This window comes from Danio rerio, chromosome 18, assembly GCF_049306965.1.
Source record: "Danio rerio strain Tuebingen ecotype United States chromosome 18, GRCz12tu, whole genome shotgun sequence".
NCBI classification, from domain to species: Eukaryota; Metazoa; Chordata; class Actinopteri; order Cypriniformes; family Danionidae; genus Danio; species Danio rerio.
In genome coordinates this window covers 13,718,414-13,746,058 of record NC_133193.1, presented here as the reverse complement: position 1 = coordinate 13,746,058, position 27,645 = coordinate 13,718,414, and the positions used below count along the sequence as shown (strand labels likewise).

Sequence of the window (27,645 nt, the reverse complement as noted above, 5' to 3'; positions counted from 1 at the left end):
ATCCAACTTTTGTTTTTCAATAGAAAGAAGGTAATGTGACACATCAAACTTATTGGGAATTTCACAAGAAAAACAATGGTGTGCTTGGTTTTAACTTTATTCTTTCATGAGTTATTTACAAGTTTCTAACCACTTATAAAATGTGTTCAATGTGCTGCCCATTGTGTTGGATTGTCAATGCAACCCACTTCTCCCACTCTTCACACACTGATGGCAACACCACAGGAGAAATGGCAGCACTGGCTTCCAGTATCCGTAGTTTCAGGTGCTGCACATCTTGTATCTAAATGGCCCGCCCTATATAACACTATAAATACTGTAATGCTATAAATAATATAGATATTTAAAATTTTACGATAACAAATAATATTAAAAAGGTGATATCAGTAGTTTATGTAATAAAACCCAAATTAACATTTTACTCAAAACACTTATCACAATTATTAATGGCAATCAAAAGTACCAACAATTTAAAGCATTTTTTTATACTTTACACTGTAATAGTGAATTACAATGTTAATTTGTTAAACTATTTTTAAACCTCAAGCTAGCCTCTTTTTTTTTTTGTTGTAGCTTTTTTTGCTGAATGAACCTCTTTAAAATAATTTGTTCATTTATTTAAATGTTGAAATCTAGCTAAGAGTGAGTCGATTGGTGATCAATAGAAAGCTTTTAAAGAGGATTACATCTCACACTCTGATCAATAAAGGGTCTTGGGGGTGAAGTTACTACAGATCTCATGTCTTACCAAGATTACAAGAGCTGAAACCATGTAGACCATGAAAGTTATGTCATTTTGATACATTCATTATTATATTAGCTCAAATTGAATAATGTGTATTTTTAAATATATTTTTAGAATAAAATAACTTTACTTTAAATTACTTTAGTGTTGTCAAGCTATTAATCTTGATTAAAGGCATTCAGATTAAAAGTTTGTATTTACAAAACGTGTGTGTACTCAGTGTGCATAACTAATGTGTGTGTGTGTGTGTGCGTGCGTGCATATATATATATATATATATATATATATATATATATATATATAATACAAAACATACAAAACCAAATTTTTTACATTTATATTTATCTATAATTTATATTTGATTTTTATAACTATAAATTTTTAACTAAAAATAAACATTTACTCAAATATCTACATGTATGTTTGTATTTAGATTTACAAAATTAATATGTGCAGTACACATTCTTTTATTGTGTAAAAACAATTACAAATTCAATATTGTTAAAATAGAAAAAGTGATATTTTTGTCTTTTAATAGATGTCAACCAATCTAAACTAAAACAATACAAAATATAAATACATTTCTAATATATGTTTTAGTTATTTATCTAGACTATAAGCGTATTGTGAATAGGTAATGGACTCATGACCAAATTCTGACCCTTTGTGTGGTCACATTAGATCTGAAAGTGCTCTTTTGGAGCATGATAGGATTAGGTCATCGTCCTCTTGCTTTTACCCTGGAGACACATGCCTCATCAAAACTGGATGAGTGATAAATATTGTTGTCTGTCAGACAAGGATGTCTGCTGTGTTTTGAGGAATTGGGTTGTGAATTATATCCCAGAATTATACACAAAGAAGAAGTTAAAAGGTGTATATGTATGAATTAGCTATTCATTTAAATGTGTAGAATTATATTTGTGCCAATAAAAATGTACATTTAAAAAATAGTGGAAAGATATTGGAAAACAAAATGACATTATGAAAAAGTAGAAACATAAAACAATCTTCCAATATATTGAATTCGTTAACTATTCCTAAATATTGTTTGCTATTATTTGCAAGTATTATATTGATGCAACGGATTTTGCTTACGCTTCGCACATCTTTCGTTCGCTATTTTGACACAAACCTCACATGGAGACGGGTTTAGTCATGGTCTACTTTGATTGGCTATTGAGCTTTTGATGATTAGTTTTACCTTTATCGGCATTAAAGTCTTTAACATGAAATCTGTAGCATCACATTCATAAGTGAAGTTTAATTTATTAAACTAATTTCGAGAGGAGTACGTACTCCATGATTAAACCAGCTGGCTCATATTAGCTAATCACGATCCTCCAATCAAGGGTCCCTAGTGCCTATATATATCTCCTCCTTTTCCACTTACAACTATCTTCATCTTGAAGAATCCCCCCTCCTCCCCCTTCTTCCACCTTTATCAAAAATAGGTGGCTCGGCGGCCCAGCAACCAGCAGCAATACCCATTAGCTCCAGCTCCCTACTTGAGCTTCTGGAATCTCTGCATGGTTCTAGCACTTTTCCCCCCGCCCCGGTGTTTCAGTTCTCTCCCAAAGCATAAAAAAAATTAAAAAATGTTTGCTCTGCATCATAGACCTCTTAAACCTAAGTCTCTTTTACTAGTCGTCTCACTCTCAGGAAGTTCACCTTGGCTAGCTGCGGGGGAGTTTTGAGATCGCCCTGAGCTCAATCTCCCTTCGCCCCACAAAGGGAGGAAGCCCTGGACTCGAGGAATGCCTTGAGCTCAGTGCTCTCTCCCGGGACAGCATGCCAAATGAGCTTTCGTAAGTCATGAGCTAAGTGTGAACTCTTGAAATAAATGATTTAGAAAAACAAATGTTTGAAAATAGTTAACATTAAAAGAAACAGAGCATTTTTGCGACTTAGTTAACATGTCTAAGATTTTTCTTCATTTGTAATAGTGTTTTTGAAATATTCTGGAAAAGTTGCATCAAATTTTAATAAGTTGCTTTATTTTTATTGGTACAAATATAATTTAATAGAGTTGCTGCTTTTGTTATTTTATCACATGTAAAATGTTATCAAAAAATTAATTGTATTGCATAATGCAAAGATATTGGTGTGGTAAAGATATATGTATGTTTGGTAAAGATAAATGGTTTAGAATGAAAGCATCTTTCTTGTGTTTTTGTCAGGATTTCACCATCTGAGGGCGACTCTATTGGCAGTGATCCGGCCAGTGAAAGAGGCTCACCTGAGGAGGGCACGAGACCCGCTGGTCTCCCTAGCGATCCAAAGCAGACACGTAAATCGGCTGCTAACGGACTCAACGGTAAGTTTGTAATGTTCACATATCACAATACTTTTTCTTGTCCTATTGAATTGCAGAGAGACTGAAACTGGTCTCACAGACACACTTTATCTTACTTTTGCATTTAGCACTGTTGCGAACAATTTATGACAGATATGAAGCATTTAGTCCTTGTATGTATGCATGATGTAGTGAAGTTGGTAACCAATGGTGTTCTGTAAAAGACAAAAATTATTAATTGGATTCCTTATTTATTAAAAAAAAAAGATTTTAAAAGACGAGAGTTTTCATGCATCAAATACAGTTAAATACAGCATTATTTTCTAATTCATATAATCGAAAATGTCTGGTTTGATTTTCTTTTACTCTGACCAAAAATAAATACAAATCACTGAAATTAAATAAATGAATAAATAATCTAGAAAAACACCATAATTTAATTCAATAATTATAGTATTATAGTAATATCAGGCACATTTAGAACAAAAATCATTAGATTTTTTTTAAGCCTAAGGATTATAATACAACGCCAAAATATTTATTAATTTTAATTAACATGTTTTATACTTTGCTTTCATTTTTACTTGCATTTAATAAGTTATGAATATTTAACATATTATTTTTAGGATTTAAAACTTAGATTAAATATTTAGGTAGGCCTTCTAAAAAGAATCGACAGAATTGACATAAATGTAACAATAAAAGTGTTATTAATGGAGACTAGAATAAAAACCATTGATGTCATTTAAAATTTAAATAAAAGCTGAAAATAAGCTAAATATACAAATTGTATCAAGTTAAAGTAAAAAAACTGATTGAAAAAAATAATTAATATTTATAAAAAATTACAAATGCAAATAACAAATGACTAAAGCTCAAAGTAAATAAAAACTACAGTAATTTATAGACTGTTGTGGTAAATAAAGCTAAAGTAACACTGCAAATGGAATATATTTAAATTTAAATTCAAATTTAATTGTATTATCTTTCTATTTCTAAATATGTTTGTTGAATAAAATATTATTTCACTAAATATATCTGCTAAATAAATCTGTTTTGCCTATATTCACTGAGAAATAGATAAAACTATTCATTTTCAAAATAGGGTGCACTCATTTATGGTGACCACTGTATGTGGGAGCAGCCAACGACATTTAGACTGAACACTAATTCACATTAGCTGCCAATTTTTGTTTTTTCATTTAATTTTTTTAATTTTTTATCAAGTGTCGGTCCTAGTCCTCCATAATAGCCAGTAGAGAAAGAGCATGTAATGTGAGCTTTACAGCGAAGGGAAAGTAATAAAAAGCTGAAGATTTGTGGTTCTTCCTTTTGATTTCCTTTCTAGTCAGTCCAGCCTCATTCATCCCATCTGCTTTGTGAAGGATGACTAACCCTCGTCCTTACTCTTAGCTGCTGGAGTTTTTTCTTCTTTTTCTTCACTTTGTCACTCTATTTCCCTTTATCTCTCTCTCTCTCTCTCTCCCCCTTTCTGTGTGTTCATCTCTTGTCAAACAGTGCCTGTAGCGATGACCCTTTCTCAAGACTCATTTCTGCTCTAGAAGACTAAATAGGCTGCAGTCTGACTAGCCAAGAAATGACACAGAATTCAATCATAGCACCTGGCTTTTTCTTTTTCTCTCTGTCTGTCTGCTTTCTTTTCATTTTAACACTCTTCTGCTTTGAAAATCACTTTTTTATCCACCTCTCACCGTCATACTTTACTTAAACTGACTGCTAAGAGTGTTTTAATGCACAGTACCGCTTTTATTGTAAATAGGTTTTATTCAGAAGTGTGTTTAAATGTTTTCTTTTGTCCTAGGTATCATCTTGTATATAAATTTTTTAAATTTTGATTGAGTTTTAAATCTGAAATTAATTTCTTTATCAAAATAAAAGCATATAGAGATAAAAAACACAGTTTTTTTTCTTTTATAGATTTGTTAGTTATATATTTAATTGTTATTTTATATTTTATTAATATTATAGTTAGTTTTTTTTTAGATCTGAGATAATTGGAGTCTTTTTAATGGCAAGACATTAAAAAAGGTAATAAGCACCTCTTTTCATGATTATGCTCCAGATTTGTTGTTTTATTTAATTTTTTATATGTATAAACTTACTAACACAGAAATACTGAAATTTATTTTATACATATATATAATATAATACACATTTTTATATAATATGATACATATTATTTTTATTTTATTTTTTACAATTATTATTTGTTTTTATTTTATTTATTTATTTTTTAATTTAATTTAATTTATTTTTATTTTATTCTGATGTCACCATGGAGATTATGGCATGGTATAAAAAAAGTAAAACAGAGGTTGAAAAGCAACAAATAACACAAAAATACTGATTGTTTTTCTTTTATAGCTTTGTTAATTACATATTATATTTTACTCTGAGATCTGAGCTAATTGTAGTCTTTATAATGGAAAAGCAATTAATAAATTAATGAATACCTCTTTTCATGATTATGTTCCAAGTTTGTTGTTATAATTTATTTATATATATATATATATATATATATATATATATATATATATATATATATATATATATATATATATATATATATATATATATATATATATATATATATATACATACACACACACGCTGGATAAGTTGGCGGTTCATTCCGCTGTGACGACACCTGATTAATAAAGGGACTAAGCCGAAATGAATGAATATATATAAACTAACAAACACAAAAATACAGAAATTTTTTATGACTTAATAATGTTAATAATACATATATTATGTTTATTTTTTATTTTTATTTTTTTTATTCCATGGGAATTATGGCATGGCGTTTAAAAAAGTGAATAAAATAAATGTTTTCTCTTATGATTGTTTTTTTTCTTACCTTGTAAATACAGAAAAAGCAGAGAACTAAACATTTTAAGTGCGTCTCTTATTTTTTCCCCATTGCTGTGTATGTGTACCCTGACTCCTTTTTACATATTTTAATAATATTTGAGCAATTCCAGCATTATGGATGTGACTTTTGCAGTAAAAACTTAAAACATAAATTCACTGAGATCTCTTTATATTTTCCAGAACAACTGACTAGTTAAGGGGTCAAAAAATATTAATTTGTAAACATGTTTTGTACTTTAAATAAGGAAAATAAGCTTGCGTTATGGATGTGACCAAAAAAGTTAGCAATTTTACAGAATACGACCTGCTTTGTAGAAATTTTGTGAATTAAACTGCTCAATCCTAAAGAAACAATGCTAATCAAAAGTATAAGAGTCGGCTTACTATTGAACAAAAATAATTGATTTTATTTTATATAATATTTTTGCATTTATGAGGAAAACTGTCGTAATGGATGTGACATCTCTAAGTTATGGATGTGACAGATGTGAAATTGTCACTTGTGTGATTTTGGTTAATCATTTATAATAGTTTGAATACATTGACAGATGCATTTTTGAGTATTTCTAAAGTACTTTAAAATACTTGCTTACCCAAAAAACGTAGAAACTGTTTTCATTTTTTGATGAAAATTTTTCATGGCAAGGTTGACATTTGCATGGAATTGCTCATACAATACTTTTCAAAACATTAGGGTTGGTAAGATTTATTCATGATTTTTGTGTGTCTTCTGCTTACATGTCTGCATTTATTTAAATTTTTAAATAAAGATTAACTTCTCTGTCAAATATTCCACTCAAATATGCTTTTACATTACAAACATCTTGTTTTATTTCATCTCCATTATTTCAGCTGTCATTTATTTTTTTTCTCTCTTTTATGCTCCTTCCATCCATTCATCCCTCTGTTACTGGCTCACAGGAAAGAATAGAATTGGTAAGAGTAATGCTGTGTGGTACATTAGTGTTAGATGTTTTTATTTTCAAAAGATTTATCATGCTCCAGTCTTGAGGTCTTTCATGTTTGATGTAAAATGAGGTTCAGGAAGATGCTGATGCTGCCCCCTTCTGGTGAAAAATGTTACTTCAGAGAGGTTTTTTTTTAGATGGAAAAATAATAGGCTACATGAAAATTCTCAGTTTCTCTGGATTTTTATGATTATTGTGTTAGTTTTGATATATGTTTTGCTGATATTCAGTAAAAGTCATATTTATTTTATTCTATAAGCAAATTATTCTACAGCAAAATACCTTTTTTTTTTACTTCAGAAGTGCTAAAATATAAATATTGGGAGGAATAACCTTGATTTTTCAGTCGCAACAAGTCATAACATTAGTTTTTTCTGAACAGTTGCCTTTTTGTGGAAGAAAAAATGCTCTGAACTATTATTTTTTTAATATAAAAGAAATGTTATCAGACCTTTCTTAAATAAAACAAATATACATTTTATACTCATACCCATACCTAATAAATACAGTAAAAACAGAGAAGTTGAGCATTTTCAAGTGCATCTCTTTTTCCCCCATTTGGACAGCTGTATGAAATCCTAAAGTTTAGATTCTTAATCATATGTTTCTAAATGGTTCTAAATAGTCTGTCTCTAAAAGTGAGGAGGACGTATCACCCCCCCCCCCCCACACCTTATATGTACAGTATATATCACAACAATTTACATATTAAATAAATGCACTCTATTGCACCTTTAAAATTGTATCAGTGTTTTGATTGTATTAATTCAGAAGGAACCATCATACATTTGTTTGTCAATTATTCTGCAATGAAAAGAAAATGTATTCAATTATTTATTTGAAATTAATATCGCAAAAGTCTTTACCATTACTTTTAATCAGGTAATTGCGAATATTGATCTCCATACTTTGGTGTTTATCTTTATAGGTCCACCCCCAATGAACGGCATGAGTGTTTTGCTTGTATTAATTCAGAAGGAACCATCATACATTTGTTTGTCAATTATTCTGCAATGAAAAAATATGTATTCAATTATTTATTTGAAATTAATATCGCAAAAGTCTTTACCATTACTTTTAATCAGGTAATTGCGAATATTGATCTTCAAACTTTGGTGTTTATCTTTATAGGTCCACCCCCAATGAACGGCATGGATGAGCCATTATCTTCAGCCTCCATTTTTGAGCATGTGGACCGAATGTCACGTCCAGTTGATGGCCCCAAACGTCTCCCTAATAAAATCCAGCTCATCGCCATGCAGCCAATGCCAGCTCTGCCTCTACCTAACACTACAGCTAATGACAAAGCGGCAGAAAATGCCAAGCTTAACAAAGAGGTACCTTCTGTGAATCTAATCTATATTCATTTCTCAAGGCATTTCCTTAGGGGCCCTTTTTCGATTTTTATGGCCGCTTTGATTTTAAATTTGATTCACAGCATCAGCAATAATCAATATGTGCTACTCATTGTCTGTTCTTTCTCCTTCAGATTCAAGTGGCCTTAAGGCACAAGTCTGAGATCGAGCACCATCGTAATAAGATCCGCCTGAGGGCCAAAAGGAAAGGCCATTATGACTTCCCTGCCATGGATGATCTCATCGATGGTCTCGGCGACCCCAAAGAGCAGGACCGAATCTATCAGAAGGCCCAGATGCAGATTGACAAGATTCTCGATCCAGATATTCACATGCCTTCGCTGTACACCGAGCCCAAAAAGAGGTAAAGATGTCCCGCTCCTGTTTTCACCCAAAGTTTAGAACTTAAAGGGGCAGTTCACCCAAAAATGAAAATTTGCTCAACATATATTCACCCTTTATGAGTGCATTGTTCCCTTTCGGGGGGAACTTCAGCACTATAAGTGGATTTGATTTGTAAAATCCACGCATTGGGAGGATTCGGATCAGAAGCCGCTTGTCTGGAGAGTATTGAACGGGCCAATGAATGAAATTAATTGGCAGCGTAAGCTTGCGCAGGTGTGCGACATCTGCAATTATCTCAGCATATAAGCACACCTGAAGCCAGCAGACGCCATCCTTTTCGCTTCAGATCCTTTCTGAGTGAGTCGATGAGGGTTCCTCTTGCTGATCAGCACTTCAGAGCGAACGAGTGTGTCTCCCGGTCCAGAGTGGGTCTTCGCGGTGGCAGACGGTCGAGCTGGGTTACTCCCTTGCCTGCGGTTCTTTGGGTCCGGTCCTCCAGAGCGGTGCGTATAGTTGCAACTTTCCTAAAAGAGCAACACAGTCGTGCAGCACGTCCTTTTCAGGATGGCGCTCCGACTGTGCGTTTCTGGATGCGGGGGTTTCCTGGCTCCGGATGATGGACACAATCACTGCATTGCATGTTTGGGGGTCCAGCATGTTAATGCGGTGCTCGCGGGCGGTTCATGTTGTCATTGCGATGCCATGACCGTTGCACAGCTAAGATCGCGGCTAACTTTCGCAGGAGAGCGAGCCACCCCAGTTGCCTCCTGTTCTAAAAAAGCAGCGGGCGCTCGGGCAGATCTAAGGGTTTCAGCGGGAGATAATCCGCCGCCCACGGGCTCGCGGACCTCTCGCTCCTCACGGCGCTCCATCCAAGCTTCGGGTGGTGAGAGTGATCCGTCTAACCAGATGGTAGCTCTCACACTCGCTGACACCGGAGATCAGATGTCCTCCGCGGCATCGGAGGGTGGGCTTTCACTGTCCGACGAAGATCCGGACCCGCTCGCCCCCTCCGGGCAGGTGAGCGCTGTCAAATCGGATCCTGAAGCGGACATGTTAGCCGTGCTTTCCCGGGCTGCTTCGGCCGTGGGGTTGGAGATGGTTTATCCCCCAGCTCCGCGGCCGGACCGACTAGATGGGTGCTACGTAGAGGACCAGAAGGCGAAGCCTTCGAAGCCTCTCGTCCCCTTCTTCCCGGAAGTGCACAGTAGGCTCACGCAGTCTTGGAGGGCACCTTTCTCTGCCCGTGCTGCGTGTGCCTCCGCCCTCACCGCCCTTGACGGCGGAGCTGCCAGGGGGTATGAGGCGATCCCGTCAGTGGAGCGCGCTATCGCGGTCAATCTTTGTCCGCGCGGCGCCTCTACGTGGCGGGGTTTGCCCCGCCTCCCGTCCAAAGCCTGTAGGTTGTCTGCCTCCCTCGGAGCCAGAGCTTATAAGGCTGCGGGCCAGGCTGCTTCTGCTTTGCACGCGATGGCCACCTACCAGCGCTACCAAGCGCAGGCGCTGGCCGAGCTGCACGAGGGCGGGTCCAACCCAAGCTTATTACATGAGCTGCGCACCGCGACCGACTATGCTCTTCGGACTACTAAGTCCGCCGCGTGTGCGCTGGGGAGGACGATGTCCACACTTGTGGTTCAGGAACGCCACCTCTGGCTAAACCTGGCCGATATGCGCGACGTTGACAAAGTTCGCTTTCTTGACTCGCCCATATCCCAGGCTGGCCTGTTCAGCGACACCGTCGGTGAATTCACCCAGGAATTCAAGGCGGTGAAAGAGCAGTCGGATGCGATGGGCAATGTCATCTATCGGCGTGGCCGTAAGCCCGCTCCGCCCGCCGAGCCATCCACCTCCACTGTTCCTCGCCGAGGGCGCCCGCCAACGAGTGCTGCCCCGCCCCCGCCTGCGCCTCCGGCCAAGCGGGCGCGGCGTTCACCTCGAAAGCAGGCAGCCCCTCCTGCCCAGGGCGCCGTTAAGTCCGGTAAACGGACCGCGAAGCGTCCCTGAGACAGGCCATCCGGAGAAGAGGAAACTTGCTCTTTCCCCGCTGGAGGGCGGGGCCCCGATAACAACGGTACTTTTCAGTGCCACCAAAACATCAGTAAAAGAGCACTTTTTCCCTTCCCCGGATGTGACTGCACGAGTTCTGCCAATCCGGGACGCGCTGCCTTCCGGCTCGCAGACTCTACGTGCTTCGCCAGTGGCTCACGAGCGCTGGGGGGACGGTCTCCCTTCCCTCAGCCCTCCAGCCCCCTCTCCGGAGTCAGGGTGCGGAGCCAGAGCGAATCGCTCTCCTCCAGCTCTTCCGCGGGACCCTCGTGCTTCCCGGATCAGCACACCCACTCCGCGCTGCCCCACCGCTGGTACGTCAGCGATTGTAGCGATGACTCCATTAGCGAGGGCTCTGCCTGCCTGGTTAGCGCGGGCCAGCCCCTCGCGGTGGCTCATATGCACAATCAGACTCGGTTACGCGATTCAGTTCGCGAAACGGCCCCCCAAGTTTACGGGCGTGTATTTCTCCAGGGTCAACCCCCTGTCCGCCCCTGTCTTGCGAGAGGAGATTGCTGCCCTCCTGGCGAAGGGTGCAATCGAGCCGGTTCCTCCAGCCGAGATGGAGAGTGGGTTTTACAGCCCATACTTCATCGTACCCAAAAAGAGCGGTGGGTCACGGCCAATCCTAGATCTGCGCGTTTTGAACCGCTGTCTGCACAGGCTGCCGTTCAGAATGCTCACGCAGAGGCGCATTCTCCAATGCGTTCGTCCTCGGGATTGGTTTGCAGCCATAGACCTGAAGGACGCGTATTTCCATGTCTCCATTCTTCCACGCCACCGCCAATTTCTGCGGTTTGCGTTCGAGGGTCGAGCGTGGCAGTACAAGGTCCTCCCCTTCGGGCTCTCTCTGTCTCCGCGGGTCTTCACCAAACTCGCGGAGGGTGCCCTAGCGCCCCTTCGGCTCGCGGGCATTCGCATACTCAATTATCTCGACGACTGGCTGATTTTAGCCCACTCGCGGGAGCAATTGATTATGCACAGGGACAAGGTGCTTCGGCATCTCCGCCTACTGGGGCTTCAGGTCAACCGAGAAAAGAGCAAACTCGCCCCCGTGCAGAGGATTTCTTTTCTCGGGATGGAGCTGGACTCGATCACCATGGTAGCGCACCTCTCCGAGGAACGCGCTCGCCTGTTGCTGAACTGTCTGAGGGAGCTCGACAGCAAACTAGTGGTCCCACTGAAGTTCTTTCAGAGGCTCCTGGGGCATATGGCATCCGCAGCCGCCGTCACGCCGCTCGGGTTGCTCCATATGAGACCACTTCAGCACTGGCTTCACGATCGGGTCCCCAGACGCGCATGGCACGCGGGCACACACCGGGTCTCGGTTACTGCGCTGTGTCGCCGCGCCCTCAGCCCTTGGAACGACCCCTCGTTCCTACAGGCCGGTGTGCCTCTAGGACAGGCGTCCAGCCATGTTGTTGTTTCAACAGACGCTTCCAACACGGGTTGGGGGGGCCGTGTGTCGCGGGCATGCGGCTGCGGGCCTCTGGAAGGGTGCCCAGCTGCATTGGCATATCAATCGCCTAGAGCTGTTGGCAGTGTTCCTTGCTCTCCACCGCTTTTTACCGGTGCTGGAGCGGCAACACGTGCTGGTCAGGAAGGACAGTATGGCGGCGGCGGCGTATATCAACCGCATGGGGGGTATGCGCTCTCGCCGCATGTCTCAGCTCGCCCGCCGTCTGCTCCTCTGGAGTCACCCGCGGCTGAAATCGCTGCGCGCCATTCACGTCCCAGGCACGCTCAATCGTGCAGCCGATGCGCTCTCACGACAGCTGTTACGTCCTGGAGAATGGAGACTCCACCCCGAGTCTGTTCAGCTGATATGGGCGCGATTCGGGGAGGCCCAGATCGATCTGTTTGCTTCCCCCGAGAACGCTCACTGCCAGTTGTTTTTTTCCCTGACCGAGGGCTCTCTCGGCACGGATGCACTGGCCCACAGCTGGCCTCGGGGCATGCGCAAGTATGCGTTTCCCCCAGTGAGCCTGCTCGCGCAGTTTCTGTGCAAGGTCAGGGAGGACGAGGAACAGGTTCTGCTAGTTGCGCCCCTTTGGCCCAACCGGACCTGGATATCAGAGCTCTCACTCCTCGCGACGGCCCTCCCCTGGCGGATCCCTTTGAGAGAGGACCTACTCTCTCAGGGACAGGGCACCATCTGGCACCCTCGCCCCGATCTTTGGAACCTCCACGTGTGGTCCCTAGACGCGAGGAAGACTTAGGTAACCTACCGACTGCGGTGGTTAATACCATCACTCAGGCTAGAGCCCCCTCCACGAGGCGCGCCTACGCCCTGAAGTGGAGTCTATTCACTGAATGGTGCGTCTCTCGCAGAGAAGACCCCCGAAATTGCCAGATTAGTGTTGTGCTCTCTTTCCTTCAAGAGAAGTTGGACAGCAGGCTGTCGCCCTCCACTCTCAAGGTTTACGTGGCCGCCATCTCCGCTTATCATAGCGCGGTAGCTGGCGGCACCGTGGGAAAACATAACCTGGTCATCCAGTTCCTTAGGGGTGCTAGGCGAATTAATCCATCTCGCCCCCCTCTCATGCCCTCTTGGGATCTCGCCCTCGTTCTCACGAGTCTGCGATCCGATCCCTTTGAGCCACTCGAATCAGTATCTCTAAGATTTCTGTCCCTGAAGACAGCTCTGCTGGTTGCGTTGGCCTCCATCAAGAGGGTCGGGGACCTGGAGGCATTTTCGGTCAGTGACTCGTGCCTGGAATTCGGGCCGGATTACTCTCACGTCATCCTGAGACCCCGCCCCGGTTATGTGCCCAAGGTTCCTACCACCCCCTTTAGAGATCAGGTAGTGAACCTGCAAGCGCTGCCCCCGGAGGAGGCAGACCCAGCCCTTTCTTTACTTTGTCCAGTTCGCGCTCTGCGCATTTATGTGGACCGTACTCAGAATTTTAGATCATCTGAGCAGCTCTTTGTCTGTTATGGCGGTCGGCAGCAGGGAAGTGCCGTATCGAAACAAAGATTATCCCACTGGATTGTGGATGCCATTTCACTCGCTTATTCGAGTCGAGGTCAGCCGTGTCCCCCGGGAGTTCGTGCACACTCCACTCGAAGCGTTGCATCCTCTTGGGCGCGTGCACGCGGCGCCTCTCTAACAGACATCTGTAGAGCTGTGGGCTGGGCGACACCCAACACATTTGCAAGGTTTTACAATCTGCGAGTGGAGCCGGTTTCCTCAAGGGTATTAGGTAACCCTTTGGTGATTGAGGAGACAACTCGGTAGGGTGTTGAAACACGCTTGCTGCGCCATTCTCCCTAACACGGAGGTACGTGCGCCTTTTTTATCTGTCAGTAAAGTTCCCCGTCAGGTGAGCCCTGCAGATTCCTCCATGGCCCCCAGCACTGACTCAGCGGAGGAGTCACTTGCTGGCCCACTACGTTGTAGGTCTGCCCGCTGGTCAGCCCGCGTTTTGGGTATAGGTGCCTGCTATGCGTGATCCCCACTAGGCGATCCCATATGCTTATTCCGCCACGGTTAAGTCCCCCCCCTGGGCGGACCCGTGTCTTCCCTCTCCGCTAACCACTCTTTTGCTATGCGTACTCCCCCTTTTTAGGGCTAGTCCATATGTAAATTCTGCCATCTATCCCCCCCTTGGGTAACGGATGGCCTCCGCAGCGTCCTCCCTATCGGGATTGCACGCTTCCCAACGTACTGTCGTATTTCCTAGAATTATCTAGATGCTCACGACTTCCCAAAAAATATATCTAAATCCGTAAAACTTCTGTTGAAGTAGGATAAATTAGGGCCAGGGACACGTTGGAGGACCGCGCCCCCCATGATGTGGGTGCGTCACGCTTGCTTGACTATCTCCTCATCGGGGGTGTTGGTAAGGTGCAGTCATTATGGCGCTTTCAATGGGCTCCCAATGCGTGGATTTTACAAATCAAATCCACTTATAGTGCTGAAGTTCCCCCCGAAGGGGAACGTTCGAGGTTACTAAAGTAACCCTTCGTTCCCCGAGGAGGGGAACGGAAGCACTATACTCCGTCGCCATAATGACTGTCCCTTAGCTGTTTGAAAGTCTCTTCAGCTTAAAAGGATGGCGTCTGCTGGCTTTAGGTGTGCTTATATGCTGAGATAATTGCAGATGTCGCACACCTGCGCAAGCTTACGCTGCCAATTAATTTCATTCATTGGCCCGTTCAATACTCTCCAGACAAGCGGCTTCTGATCCGAATCCTCCCAATGCGTGGATTTTACAAATCAAATCCACTTATAGTGCTTCCGTTCCCCTCCTCGGGGAACGAAGGGTTACTTTAGTAACCTCGAACGTTTCTTTTGAAAAAAGATATTTTAAAGAAATCTGTAGCCATTGACTTAAATTCCCTTGAATTGCCATTAGTTTCCTTAACGCTCACCTGAGAGTGTATGTTTGTTACTTTGCAGCAACAGAGGGAAGCGTTCTCCTAAACAGAGAAGGAAACAGCAGATGAACGGTGAGCTGACAGATGCTGACCGAGACAGGCTCATAACCACAGACAGCGACGGGACATACAGGAAATACCCAGGAGTCAATAACATAGCATATGTGGTCAGTGTCCTGAAGTATTTTGTTTTTCTCTCTCTCTATATATATATATATATAATGCAATTGCATGTTACTGTGTAATCAAATCCATGCTGTTTCTTTCCTGATCTCTCCACATGTTTGTTATTTAAGACATTGCTAATCAACTACATGCAGCGAATTAGCAAGTGCTAATTTATTAGAAAGATCATTTCTTAATTTCAAAACAATAATAGTATTAATATAAATAACTGTAATTTTAACTGTATTTGATTAACTTCGTTATTTAAAGGTTTATTTGCCCTACCCTAACTTAAAGGTTTGTTTCAGAAAGCATTAATTATTCATAAGTGACAAAAAACATTTACTATTTTCTCTTTATATGTACAGTTGAAGTCAAAATTATTAGCAGTTTCTGAATTATTATACCTCCTATATTTATTTTTCCCCCATTCTGCTCAACTGAAAGATTTTTTCCAACCCATTTCTAAACATAATAGTTTTAATAACTGACTTATTTTATCTTTGCCATGATGACAGTACATAATATTTTACTAGATCTTTTTCAAGATACTAGTATTCATCTTAAAGTGCAATGTAAAGGCTTGAAGGTTAAGGTAATTAGGCACGCCATTGTATAACGATGGTTTGTTCTTTAGACAATTAAAAATAAATATTGCCTAATATTGCTAATAAGATTGACCTTAAAATGTTTTTTTTTTTTTTTTATTAAGAAATGCTTTTATTCTAGCCGATAGAAAACAAATAAGAATTTCTCCAGAAGAAAAAATATTATCAGACATACTGTTAAAATTTCTTTGCTCCATCAAATATCAATATAGAAATATTTCACAAGAGGGTTAAAAATCCATGGATCAATTAGTACCAGTGCTGGTTGTACCAGTCCATTTACCAATTGGTACCGGCCCACACAAGGAGTCATTCTGTTTTATTTATTATATGAGTCTGAATGATCCTTTATTTTGAAAAATGACCACATTTTCTCGCTTACATCTCGGTCACTTGAGTGGCCAAATTTAACCCACAAGCAGAAAAATAAGTAAGAAACCGAAGTCTTTGGAAATTTTTTTGCTTAAAGGGGAAAAGGCCCATTGAAGGACCCGCGAATTGCAGAGGAATAGATTCGCATACCATTTGTCAACAAATCAGGTGAATTCACCATGTCTGTAGAGATCGCAAATGACGGCGACTTTAGGGGCTGTTCACATTTCACGTCTGTTTTAAGAGTTTGCACAAGTTTATTATTTCCAATCGAGGTGCGCACACATGGCATGACACGCTCGCATCTTCCAGACGCACACAGTTAAATAAATGCTGCGAGCCTTGTGACAACAACTGATCGATCAGCTTTATACTTTTTATGGAATATACACATTTTGGTCGACGAATTATCTCCGACAAACACAGAAGACCCAAACACTGCAGTGCTTTGTAACTTTCTCCATAAATAATACTTTTATCAGAGTGACAGCAATGTTTTGTCAGCTTGTCATCCTCTGAAAAAAACAAATGATGATCGCCTGGCAACCTCAGAACCACCGCTGCAACCTCCCTGGTCCATGGTAAAATTATCAAGCGTTGACTGGTCCGCAGTAATAAAGAGGTTGATGGCCACTGGTTTATACCACAAAACTATTAAGCAGTGAAAAACACTGAAGACTGGAAAATTGTATATTTAATAAAATAACATGTAACTTGTTTTTAAAATGATAATTATTTGTCATTTGATTTGGTTTTGCAGTCGGACCCAGACCAGTGTCCCGAGCATAATAGCCCATCCCCGACGGATGATGTTTTTCACTGTCCGATTTCTCCTCCTCCTGGTCACCCTCCTCCACCACCCCCTTACCTGCCTCCTCAGCCCTCTATAGAGGAGGCCCGGCAGCAGATGCACTCTCTCCTGGACGATGCCTTCGCCCTTGTGTCTCCCTCATCTCAGGGTAGCACCGCTGGCATCACTCTGCCCGGGGTCGGTATCAACCCTGCGCCACCACCTCCATTGAGCCCACCATCACGGGGACCACGGCCCTGGGGCCCAGGATACCCGCCCTTGAATCCCTACACAGGGGTAAGATTAACTGTAGCGGATTACTGATTTACTGGCTGATTAGCATTTGGTATTGTTTTATTTATATTAATATTTAAGTTTTTTTTTTTATTTGGTGTGTGTGGGTGTGTACTGTATATACAGTGCCCAGCATAAAAGAGTACACCCCTCACATATCGCTCTTTCAAATTAATATTTTATATAGAATGTTTAATATTTTTTTATAATAACAAATATTTACATATCATTTACAATAATATATATATTTGTATATACATTAATCAGTACCAAAGCCAAAACTGGAACTAATTTAAAAAAAAAAGCTTAAGATGAAAGCCCAAAAATGTGTACACACAAACTAAAATGTTGGGGAAAAATATTAAATAATAATAACAATAATAAATAGGAAAAATAAAGAGAAACATAAAGAAATATGCAATATAGTTTGGTTAGTTTAAATATTTATGTATTATTATTATTTTTTTTTATTTTTTTTTTTTTACAATAACTCATTTGAATTAATTATTTTTTTCTTTCTAATCCTTAAGATGTTAGGTGACTAAACTTTTATTTTAATGGATTTAACTAAAACTGTTTTATTTAAATGCATCAAAATATACTGGCTGTAAAAACAAAAAAATGGATTAAAGATTTTGTTTTTTAAAAGTGGCTGCACTTATTTATGTTAAGCACTGTATATATAACAAATATATTGGCTATTACTGGAAAGATAGATAGATAGATAGATAGATAGATAGATAGATAGATAGATAGATAGATAGATAGATAGATAGATAGATAGATAGATAGATAGATAGAGAGATAGATAGAGAGATAGAGAGATAAAGTGACATATAGATAAAATATATATAAACTGGTTAAAGAATAAAAATGATGCCAGTGGAGCTTTCAGTTTTAGTTGGTTTCATCTCGACTTACTTCAAAGTAGAAAAGAAATAGAAAAAGATTTATAATACAAAGTAGGTGGAGCTACAGAGCCACACCCACCTATTACATCATCGGCATGAATTAATAGTTGAAAGTGTTTACCTTTTCGAGAAAGTTTTGCTTGGGCAAACTGTTTTACAACTACTAAAATAACCCCAACAACCCTTGTTTTTGGCTTGATTTTATCCAAATGAATATCCAAATTTTTCTTCGAATTTACTTGAAGAATTTTGGGCTTTTATCTTCCCTCATCACTTAGAAATTCATTAACAGATTGTGTGCACTTTTTTATTTTAAACGTTCTGTTTGTGTATGAAAAAAAAAAACAGTAAATCTGATCTTAAATCATCCTGCTATGAAGTCATGAATGCCTCAAACTGTGTGGTTTATTTAGAAGAGAGATACTATTACTTTTCTGAGCGATTGGACATGATTTTCACAAGAAAATCATATGTTCCGGTCTTTTGAGAACACATCCTGTCTGAGAAACCACTAGATGATGCGTATTCATGTGATTAAAAAGCACATGATGAATTATTGTTTTCATTTCTACAGTCCAATACTTGTATGATTTCCCCTTGTCTAAAGCTGTGGTTGCGCTAGACTTCACGCTCCATTCACTGCCATTTAGACCAGAGACACAAGCATATGAGAAGCAGTTTAGTATCCACAGTTTGTTGAATGCTGATTTCTAAATTCAAAATACTACTAATGAATAAATATTTTTTATCAAAATATTTGTGTTCCTTAAAGATCGAACAACAGCAACAATCTAAAAAAAATTGTCTGCACAAATACATATCCAAATTGCTAGTATTTTTTAACATGTGTACTTGATGATGGTTTAATGGAGTCCGTTATTGACTGATTTCATTATAAATGTGTATATTACAGCGATATAAGCAAATCACATCAAAGAAACCCATACTCTGTTTTCCACAGATGGAAAATAAACTACTCAAAATTGAAGCCTTGTCTGTCCACACAGACCTTAATGAAACACTTACAGTAGGACAGCCAAATATGTAGATACAGCAACAACTCCAGTCAAGAATCATCAACCTGTTTTAAGCTCAACAACTGCACATGTTTTGTGTATTTCTTGCAGAGATATGCTGAATTAGGTCTGCCTCCTTCCAGTGTGCAAGGTTTACTACATAGGTGAGTATTTTTTTATTTAAATTTTTTTGTGGCATATTGCTCTACTCTTAAACCTAACCCCTAAACATAAACCTAAGTAATGACAACGACACACATTCAGTATTAATCCACAGAGTGGCAAAAGTTGATTTATTTAGAAAATTTACCGCACTGCGTGTGTGTAGGTAAGGCTGATGGTGGCCATAGCAAAGGATTGCCAGTTCGGAAACGCACTTAAAATCACGTTTTTAACATGGTTTTGGACGCGATATGTGAACAGCCCCATACAGATTTATCCTAAGAGATAGAGTACAAGCACTGATTTATAATAAATACGGTATAACAAGCAGCGCGGGGGGATTACAACCAGGGTCGTCGCGTTCATAGAGGCAACCTAGACCCGCCCCCTCAGTCCTCACCTTTAATCCGTGAACCTGTCACTTAATTTTTCACTTTTGGGTTGAGGGCAGCGTGATCGTCGTTCGCCTAGAGCGCCAGTTCAGCTTGCTCCAGCCCTGATTACAACTTATAACACACAATTAAACACATGTTTTGCAAACTACACAAAACGAGGGAACAATTTTAACAACACTTACATGTTATGATATGGAGGAAGAAGAAACTGGCCCATTTGAACTGTAAAAGTTACTGACAAAGTCCCTGTCAAAGTCTGCAAACGGCTGAAGAATCCCGCATTGCAGAGTAGGTTATTGAATCAAAAATCTGAAAAATGACAGGAACAAACACAGCACTAGGTTGCCTATACTGTGGTGTTGTTGTGAAAATGAACTTTAACCCTTTATTCCCTGCAACCAAATCTTCATCTGACAGTGATCGTCATCTTCGCGTCATGATCAGTCCTATGATCCCCGCGCGCTCCGCTAGTGTGTGGAGGGAAAGCGCATGCACATTTTAATGAAACTGGAAGTATATATTTGGTGATGTACCGTATCGATGTCAATGCGATCAAACAAAACATCCGAACACAGCTCGATTCGTTTATTCGACTCTAAATCAAATATTTAGCTAAAAAAAAATTGTTTTTTGCTCCAATTTTAGATTTAAACCTCTGCTGGATGTTTTTATCCACTTAGAGCCGTGTTACACACCGCATGGATGCTCATTTTCAAAAACCCATAATAGGGGCTCTTTAGTACATCAGCCTTATCAATATATTCGTCAAGCACTAGTGTAAATTTCGTCCTCTAAAGATATTTTAGGGGATGTTTTGGAAAGTAACAGTGCTTCCGATCACTTTGCATGAGTGTGTTCTTTATTGTTGTTGTTCCTTTTTAACACATTTTTCAATCATTTTAATTTTTCTTACTTTTTATACTTATTGTGTTTCGTTTCTTTTATTATTGTTTATGTAAATCACTTTATATTACCATTGTGTCTAGAATGTGGTGTATAAATAAACTTGCCTTGATTGTAGTGAGATTGGTGAAGTCTTGTTTTTGTTGGAGTGCAGTGTGGGTATTTGATGTTTTTGTGTCTCTACAGACAGGGATTGGGGTCCAGCTATATGCCATCAGGAGAATCCCTGCCTGCTGAACATCTACAGCCAGAGTCACTTTACCCTGGTCGAGGGACACACACTGATGAGCTGCCCTCCTCTGCCAGACCACGACCAGTAGGGGGCACTACAGGTACGAGAAAAACTCTGGATTGTTATTGGGGTTATTATAAGATTATTGAACTTTCATGACTTAACAAAGGGTTTTTAAGTTTTAATCAATGTTGAGGAAGTTAACATTAGGCATGGGACGAAAATCGGCTTCAAGAAATACCACGGTTTGGAAAAGTCAATGTTTGTTTTATTTTTTAGGATAACAGTATCTCCAGCAGAAAAGATATCCAAAGATGCCTTTTTCAAGTTGTAAAAAAACTGTGTTTCTGAAACTAATAAAGAGAGCAGAAGTCAATGATTTATTTAAATTATTTAGCCTGACATGTTTACGGTCTCAAAATAGAATTGTTCAAAGGGGGGAAAGTTTTAGTTTTTTTCCCAGACATTTATAAAGAACTTAATTTAGAGCAGTAATCAAGATACCGTGAAACCGTGACATTATTATCCAAGGGTATCATACCATCAGAATCTTATACTGGCCCATGCCTAGTTACCGTTTATGGTTATTTTCCTCCTAAAGGGTTAGAGTGGTAGTGATGGATGCATGGATATGTGAAACATGCATGTGTGTTCACAGGTGCACAGCTGCATCATCTAAGTCACGTTGGTCTGACAGGTCGTATAAATGACAGCCGACAGCTCGGTGGGTCAAACTGGAGCCCGTATCCTGAGGACGACAACAAACTCGCTAACAACAGGGAGCCTGTAAGTTTAAAATACTCTTCAAAATACATTTTAAATGAGCACACTCACAAATATACATATATAAAATATTCTTTGCACATTATTTTTAGACTTTATTATTCTCATGCTAAGCTCTGACATTTTATACAGAATATTTATTCAATTGAATTTGCTATATAGTAGTCAACATTTGAAGTGGATCAATCCTTTCATCAAAGTTGTCCTAAAACTATTGAAAAACATTCTTGTCTTAGGACCATTTTGAGAAACTATAATAATCCACTTCAACTGCTTACTACTGTATGTATGTATGTATGTATGTATGTATGTATCTATGTATGTATGTATGTATGTATGTATGTATGTATGTATGTATGTATGTATGTATGTATGTATGTATGTATGTATGTATGTATGCATGTATGTATGTATGTATGTATGTATGTATGTATGTATGTATGTATGCATGTATGTATGTATGTATGTATGTATGCATGTATGTATGCATGTATGTATGCATGTATGTATGTATGTATATATGTATGTATGCATGTATGTATGTATGTTTGTATGTATGCATGTATGTATGTATGTATGCATGTATGTATGTATGTATGCATGCATGCATGTACAGTTTAAGTCAGAATTATTAGCCCCGCTGAATTAATAGCCCCCCTGTTTATTTTTCCTCCCAATTTCTGTTTAACGGAGAGATTGTGTTCATCTTTAATTATTTAAATTAATTTTTTTACTCTATTTGAGATCATTTTTTGTTTGTGTGTCTTTCTGATTCTGAAATCTTGATGAACATTATAAGCAGCAGTTGGGAGGCTACAAATATTCCTCTTCTATAGCTCTTCCCACTTATTTCTTCCTCAATAAGAGGCTCTGTCAAACTCTCCAAACCTTATCAAATCTTTTTTGCCTCATTTCTTCCCTCCTTCCTTCTTTCTCTCCCATATTTCTTTGTTCAGGATTTTGGCTCTCTTGACTACACCTCCATCTCTGTATTCCAGACTTCCAGAAATGGCCTGAAGGAGCCATCTGCTGCTCCGGCCCACCTGGACTCTCTGGGCCTGGGCTACCCTCCCTCCGCTCCCCTCGAGGAGCCTTCACCTCCAAACCACTCGTCCGCCTCGCTCATCAAAGCCATCCGAGAGGAACTGATGCGCCTCTCCCAGAAACAGGCCTCAGTTCCCAGTTATCACAGCTGAGACTGGCCCAAACTGCACTACACTGCACTGTACTTCCCATGGAAGTGGCGTTTTCGAGAGGTCAAAGACTGTCATGTAGCGTCTGCTGCCCCCTGGTGGCAGAAAACATTAGGACAGGAAGAGTAGACATTTCTCCTTAATTTCCATCTTCCTCTCCGGTTCCCCAAGTTGTGTGCCGAGACTGAAGTTTAATGTTTTTTACCTTCTTTAAAGATTGGAAGCAGACCAGGATGTTGAAGCCAAAATCTGGCCACGACACATTTGTTTATGTCAAGTTCAGACTACACATTACCAGATTTTTGGCTTGATTTGTTTAGTGTAGAGCAGGGATGTGCAAACTAGGTCCTGGAGGGCCGGTGTCGTGCATGGTTTAGTTCCAACCCCAATCAGACACACCTGAACCAGCTGATCAAGCTCTTTCTTGGTGTACTAGAAACTTTGAGGCAGTTGCATTGAAGGAAGTTGGAGCTAAACTATGCAGGACAGCGGCCCTCCAGAACAGATGTTGGACACCCCTGGGGTTGACGATTTGTAAATGATAATGGACACAAAAATCTATTTTATTTATTTGTTTTTCATAAAAAGACACTGGTGTGTTTTGATTTTAACATAGCATTTTAAAATAAAAGCGATCATTGACCTATAGTTGAGTTCCCATAGTTTTCCATGTTAGAAGCTAAAAGCATCTATAAAAATAAAGTACGAAACTGCAGCATATATACAAATACTAAATAAAACAAAGGTTCTTATGGGATTACTATTAAATCATGCTGAGAGGGAAAAGTCTTTTAAATATTATATGTATTAAAAACTGAAAAATATAAAGTAACTAATATAGAAAATTTGTAATAATATTGATTATAAACATAATAAGTCTAGTATGCATGTTAGGCATAATCGTTCTGCTGAATGAATTTAAAGCTATACAAATGTATCCTATTTGTAACAATTGGAATGGTTTTCACAATATTTGGCAACCAAATGTGCAATTTCAAATCATTTTATGGAAAAAAAAGACCTTGTACTTATCTCGCGTTCCAGTATTCGCATAAAATGTCATAATTTGGTAGCACAGACTGTACAATCAATCATTTCAAATATATTAAATATAACTTATTTTTAAACAAGCTATATGTTCATTCATTCAGTCATTTTCTTTTCGGCTTAGTCCCTTTATTAATTTGGGGTCGCCACAGCGGAATGAACCGCCAATTTATACAGCACGTTTTTACACAGCGGATGCCCTTCCAGCCACAACTCATCTCTGGGAAACAATCACACACACTCCTACACACTCATACACTACGGACAATTTAGCTCACCCAATTCGCCTGTACAGCATGTCACTGGACTGTGGGGGAAACCGGAGCACCCGGAGGAAACCCACATGAACACAGGGAGAACATGCAAACTCCATGCAGAAATGCCAACTGACCCAGCCGAGGCTCAAACCAGTGACCTTTTTGCTGTGTGGCGACAGCACTACCTACTGCGCCACTGCGTTGCCCCAAGCTATAAGTTTCAAGACATCATTTGAAATGGTAAAGTTTTCTTCTATGCATGCATATTCACAGTAAAAACAAAACATTATGACATTTTATTATTAAGAGAACATATTAGATGCACTTTCTGCCATCTTTTCAAAACATCTAACAAAAACAAACCAAAACTCTGTGTAATGATCATATGATCAGAGCTCAACGAATCAAGATAGGAGTAATCCAGAAGAGCCAATCAGGGAGTGAATTTGTGGAGCCACGCCTTTTTTATAATTAATTTTTTGGGGTTTTCACCTTAATTGGATAGGACAGTAGAAAGTATTGACTGGAAAGTTTGGGGAGCAGAGAGAGGGGAAGAATTGCCATAGGACCTTGAGGCGGGAATTGAACTCGCGGTCGCTGTAAGCACCGAAGTGCATATGTCAATGCACTTTCCACTACACCTCTGGCACCAATAAAGCCATGTGTTTTTAGGTCATCTACTTCGAAACCTAACTAAGTCTTCTAATTAAAACAAATCTGAAGCATTTTCAAAAGTCTCAGTTTTTGAGTGTCTAAAACAGGGTTGCCCAAACTTGGTCCTGGAGTGCTTATTTTAGTTCCAACCCCAATAAACCACACCTGAACCAGCTAATCAAGCTCTTTTTGTTTGTCGTGTGACCATGTTTCTTGTCCGTGAGTCAAAAATCATTCAGAAACCAAACAATGTGTAGTCTGAGCCTGGCATTAGTCTTGTTTTAAAGGTTTGCGTGTGTGTTTTTCATATTGTGTTGTTTATTTGCTGTGTCACTGCCTTCACCGTTGAATCGTTGGTCACACTTTACAATACGGTTCTATTAGTTTATGTATTCACTAACATAAACTGAGAATGAATCAATACTTGTACAGCATTTATTAATCATAGATCACTTACTTTGTTACTAACGCATAAAAAAAAAATAGCAAATTGTGCTTGTTAAGTAGTGGTTAAAGTACATCCAGATGGTTGTTATATCAGAATAAAGTTGCTAAAAGGCTTATCGGCAGTTGTATGACTACTGTAAGTCTGTTCTATAAGACTGAAGGGCTTTTTTTCTGTGAAAACAGCCATCTGGATGTACTTTATTCTACTTTTTGCATGACTACTTGTCACAAAATGTAAAAACTAGATGCAAAACATTGCTCTGAGCTGTAAATGTTTTTTTTTTTTCAACAAACTAATGAAAACGGCTGAATGGAGCGTACACTAATCTATATATTATTCAGTCACTAGATGGCGCCAAATAATCAAAACAGCAGCGTAACAAACATGATTATAAATATGAACACATTCACTGATGGTCAGGATGATTAGAAGTACCCACATGCATCTGTGTTATTAGTTTCAGCAGTTGGTTTCTCTAAATAAAACACCTTGAAATGTCATGACTGACCAATCAGAATCAAGTATTCCAGACAGTCGTGTTATAACAGGAGCTAATGCACTGTAAGGTAACAGTAAATGATTTTTCCCCATTACCTAATGTTAACAAAGATGAATAAATGCTGTTCTGAATCATTCACTATTGGTTTGTGTCAGCAAATATATTCAAATGAACTAATTGAGCCTTATTGTAAAGTGGTACCGAATCACTTTATACCTTGCACTGGTTCTTGTATAGATTCTGAGAAGTTGAACTGCTTTTGATACCTTGAATTGATCTACAGATTGACCTGCTTCTTTTTTTTTTTTTTTTTTGTTATACTGTACATTTTTCTTTTTTGCCTGTGGTCTTGCGATGCTGATCCTTTCATTTCCATTAACGGCCATTAAGCACACATTGCCTTCATGATACAAGTATTGAACCCTACTTGTGGGTCCAGTAATAGCATTTGAAGTAGTGATGTTTTTCATCTTCATTTGCCTTTATTGTGTTTGGCATCTGCAGGAGTGCTGGATATACAGCTTCAGTTTTATCCAGTTTGTTATATATAAAGGAAACTGGGCTGACATGAATGATGCAGGATTACTATGATTTGACAGGTTGTAAAGGCATGCTAAGTCATTTTCAGTAATGTACTTACAATAGTGCTTCTCAAACAGTTATTAAGTGAGTGATGGGCTTATTTTAAAAATACATTAATAATAACAGTAAATTAAGAATTGCTTAACCAAAAATATATTTAATAAATTTGAATCAAATTATGCCTGATTTTGTCGACAGTTAATTAAAATATCAGTCTCACTTTAATGAAAAGCATTACCCAAATGTTACAGGTGTCTTGCTTTCCAAAATTATGCAATTATTTGTTTAAAGTAAACAGTAAAACTGTGAAATACTACAATTTACTGGAATCATTTTCTCTTAATAAATGTTTTAAAACACCGTTTATCTCTGTGAGAATGAATCTGAATTATTACATAAGTGTTTAATGTTACAAAGACATTACAATAGTGATTCTCAAACAGTTATTATGTAAGTGATCGACTGATTTTAAAATACATTATTAATAATAATAATAATGATAAATTAAGAATTGCTTCATAAAATTCTAAAATATTTAATAAATTTGAATCAAATTATGCCTGATTTTGCTGACAGTCATTCAAATATCAGTCTCACTTCAGTGAAATGCATTACCAAAGAGTTACAGGTATCTTACTTTCCAAATTTATCCATTTATTTGATCAAAATTATAATAAAAATTAAATACTACAATTTTATAGAATCATTTTCTCTTAATAAATGTTTTAAAATGCCATTTATTCCTTTGAGGATGAATCTGAATCATTACATAAGTCTTTAGTGTTACAAAAACATTAGTGGTTCTCAAGTTATTATGTAAGTGATGGACTGATTTTAAAATACAACAACAACAACAATAATAATAATAATAAGAAGAAGAAGAAGAAGAAGAATTGCTTCACATTAATTCAAAAATTCAAAAATATTTAATCATTTTGAATCAAATTATGCCTGATTTTGTTCACATTTATTCAAATATCAGTCTCACTTCAGTGAAATACATTTCCAAAATGTTTCAGGTGTCTTTCTTTCTAAACTTGTGCATTTATTTGATCATAAAGTGAAATAATACAATTTTATAGGATCATTTTCTCTTAATAAATGTTTTGTCCCTATCAGGTTGAATCTGAATAATTACATAAGACTTCTCTGTTCTCAAACAGTAAGTGATTGACCAATTTTAAAATACATTATTAATAATAATAATAATAATAAATTAATTGTCCACAATCATTAAAATATCAGTCTCACTTTAGTGAAATGCATTACCAAAATGATAGAGGTGTCTTGCTTTCCAAAATAAA

At 38.9% G+C, this 27,645-nt stretch overlaps 1 protein-coding gene across 5 annotated transcripts in view; it reads left to right on the top strand.

The window, feature by feature from the left end:
• Positions 1-24,183, top strand: part of si:ch211-1e14.1 — a 94,034-nt gene extending 69,851 nt beyond the window's left edge. For 2 of the 5 annotated variants that reach the window (XM_073929899.1, XM_073929898.1), the window contains 10 exons: positions 2,926-3,062; positions 6,858-6,872; positions 8,036-8,241; positions 8,394-8,623; positions 15,053-15,197; positions 16,936-17,262; positions 19,298-19,350; positions 20,833-20,978; positions 21,537-21,664; positions 22,618-24,183. In XM_073929899.1, coding sequence (XP_073786000.1) covers positions 2,926-3,062; positions 6,858-6,872; positions 8,036-8,241; positions 8,394-8,623; positions 15,053-15,197; positions 16,936-17,262; positions 19,298-19,350; positions 20,833-20,978; positions 21,537-21,664; positions 22,618-22,857 — 1,627 coding nt within the window. In that variant the 3' untranslated portion in view covers positions 22,858-24,183. The remainder of the gene's footprint in view (positions 1-2,925; positions 3,063-6,857; positions 6,873-8,035; positions 8,242-8,393; positions 8,624-15,052; positions 15,198-16,935; positions 17,263-19,297; positions 19,351-20,832; positions 20,979-21,536; positions 21,665-22,617) is intronic. The other 3 variants (XM_073929902.1, XM_073929903.1, XM_073929900.1) reach the window with 3 other exon arrangements.
• The last annotated feature ends 3,462 nt before the right edge of the window (positions 24,184-27,645 follow it).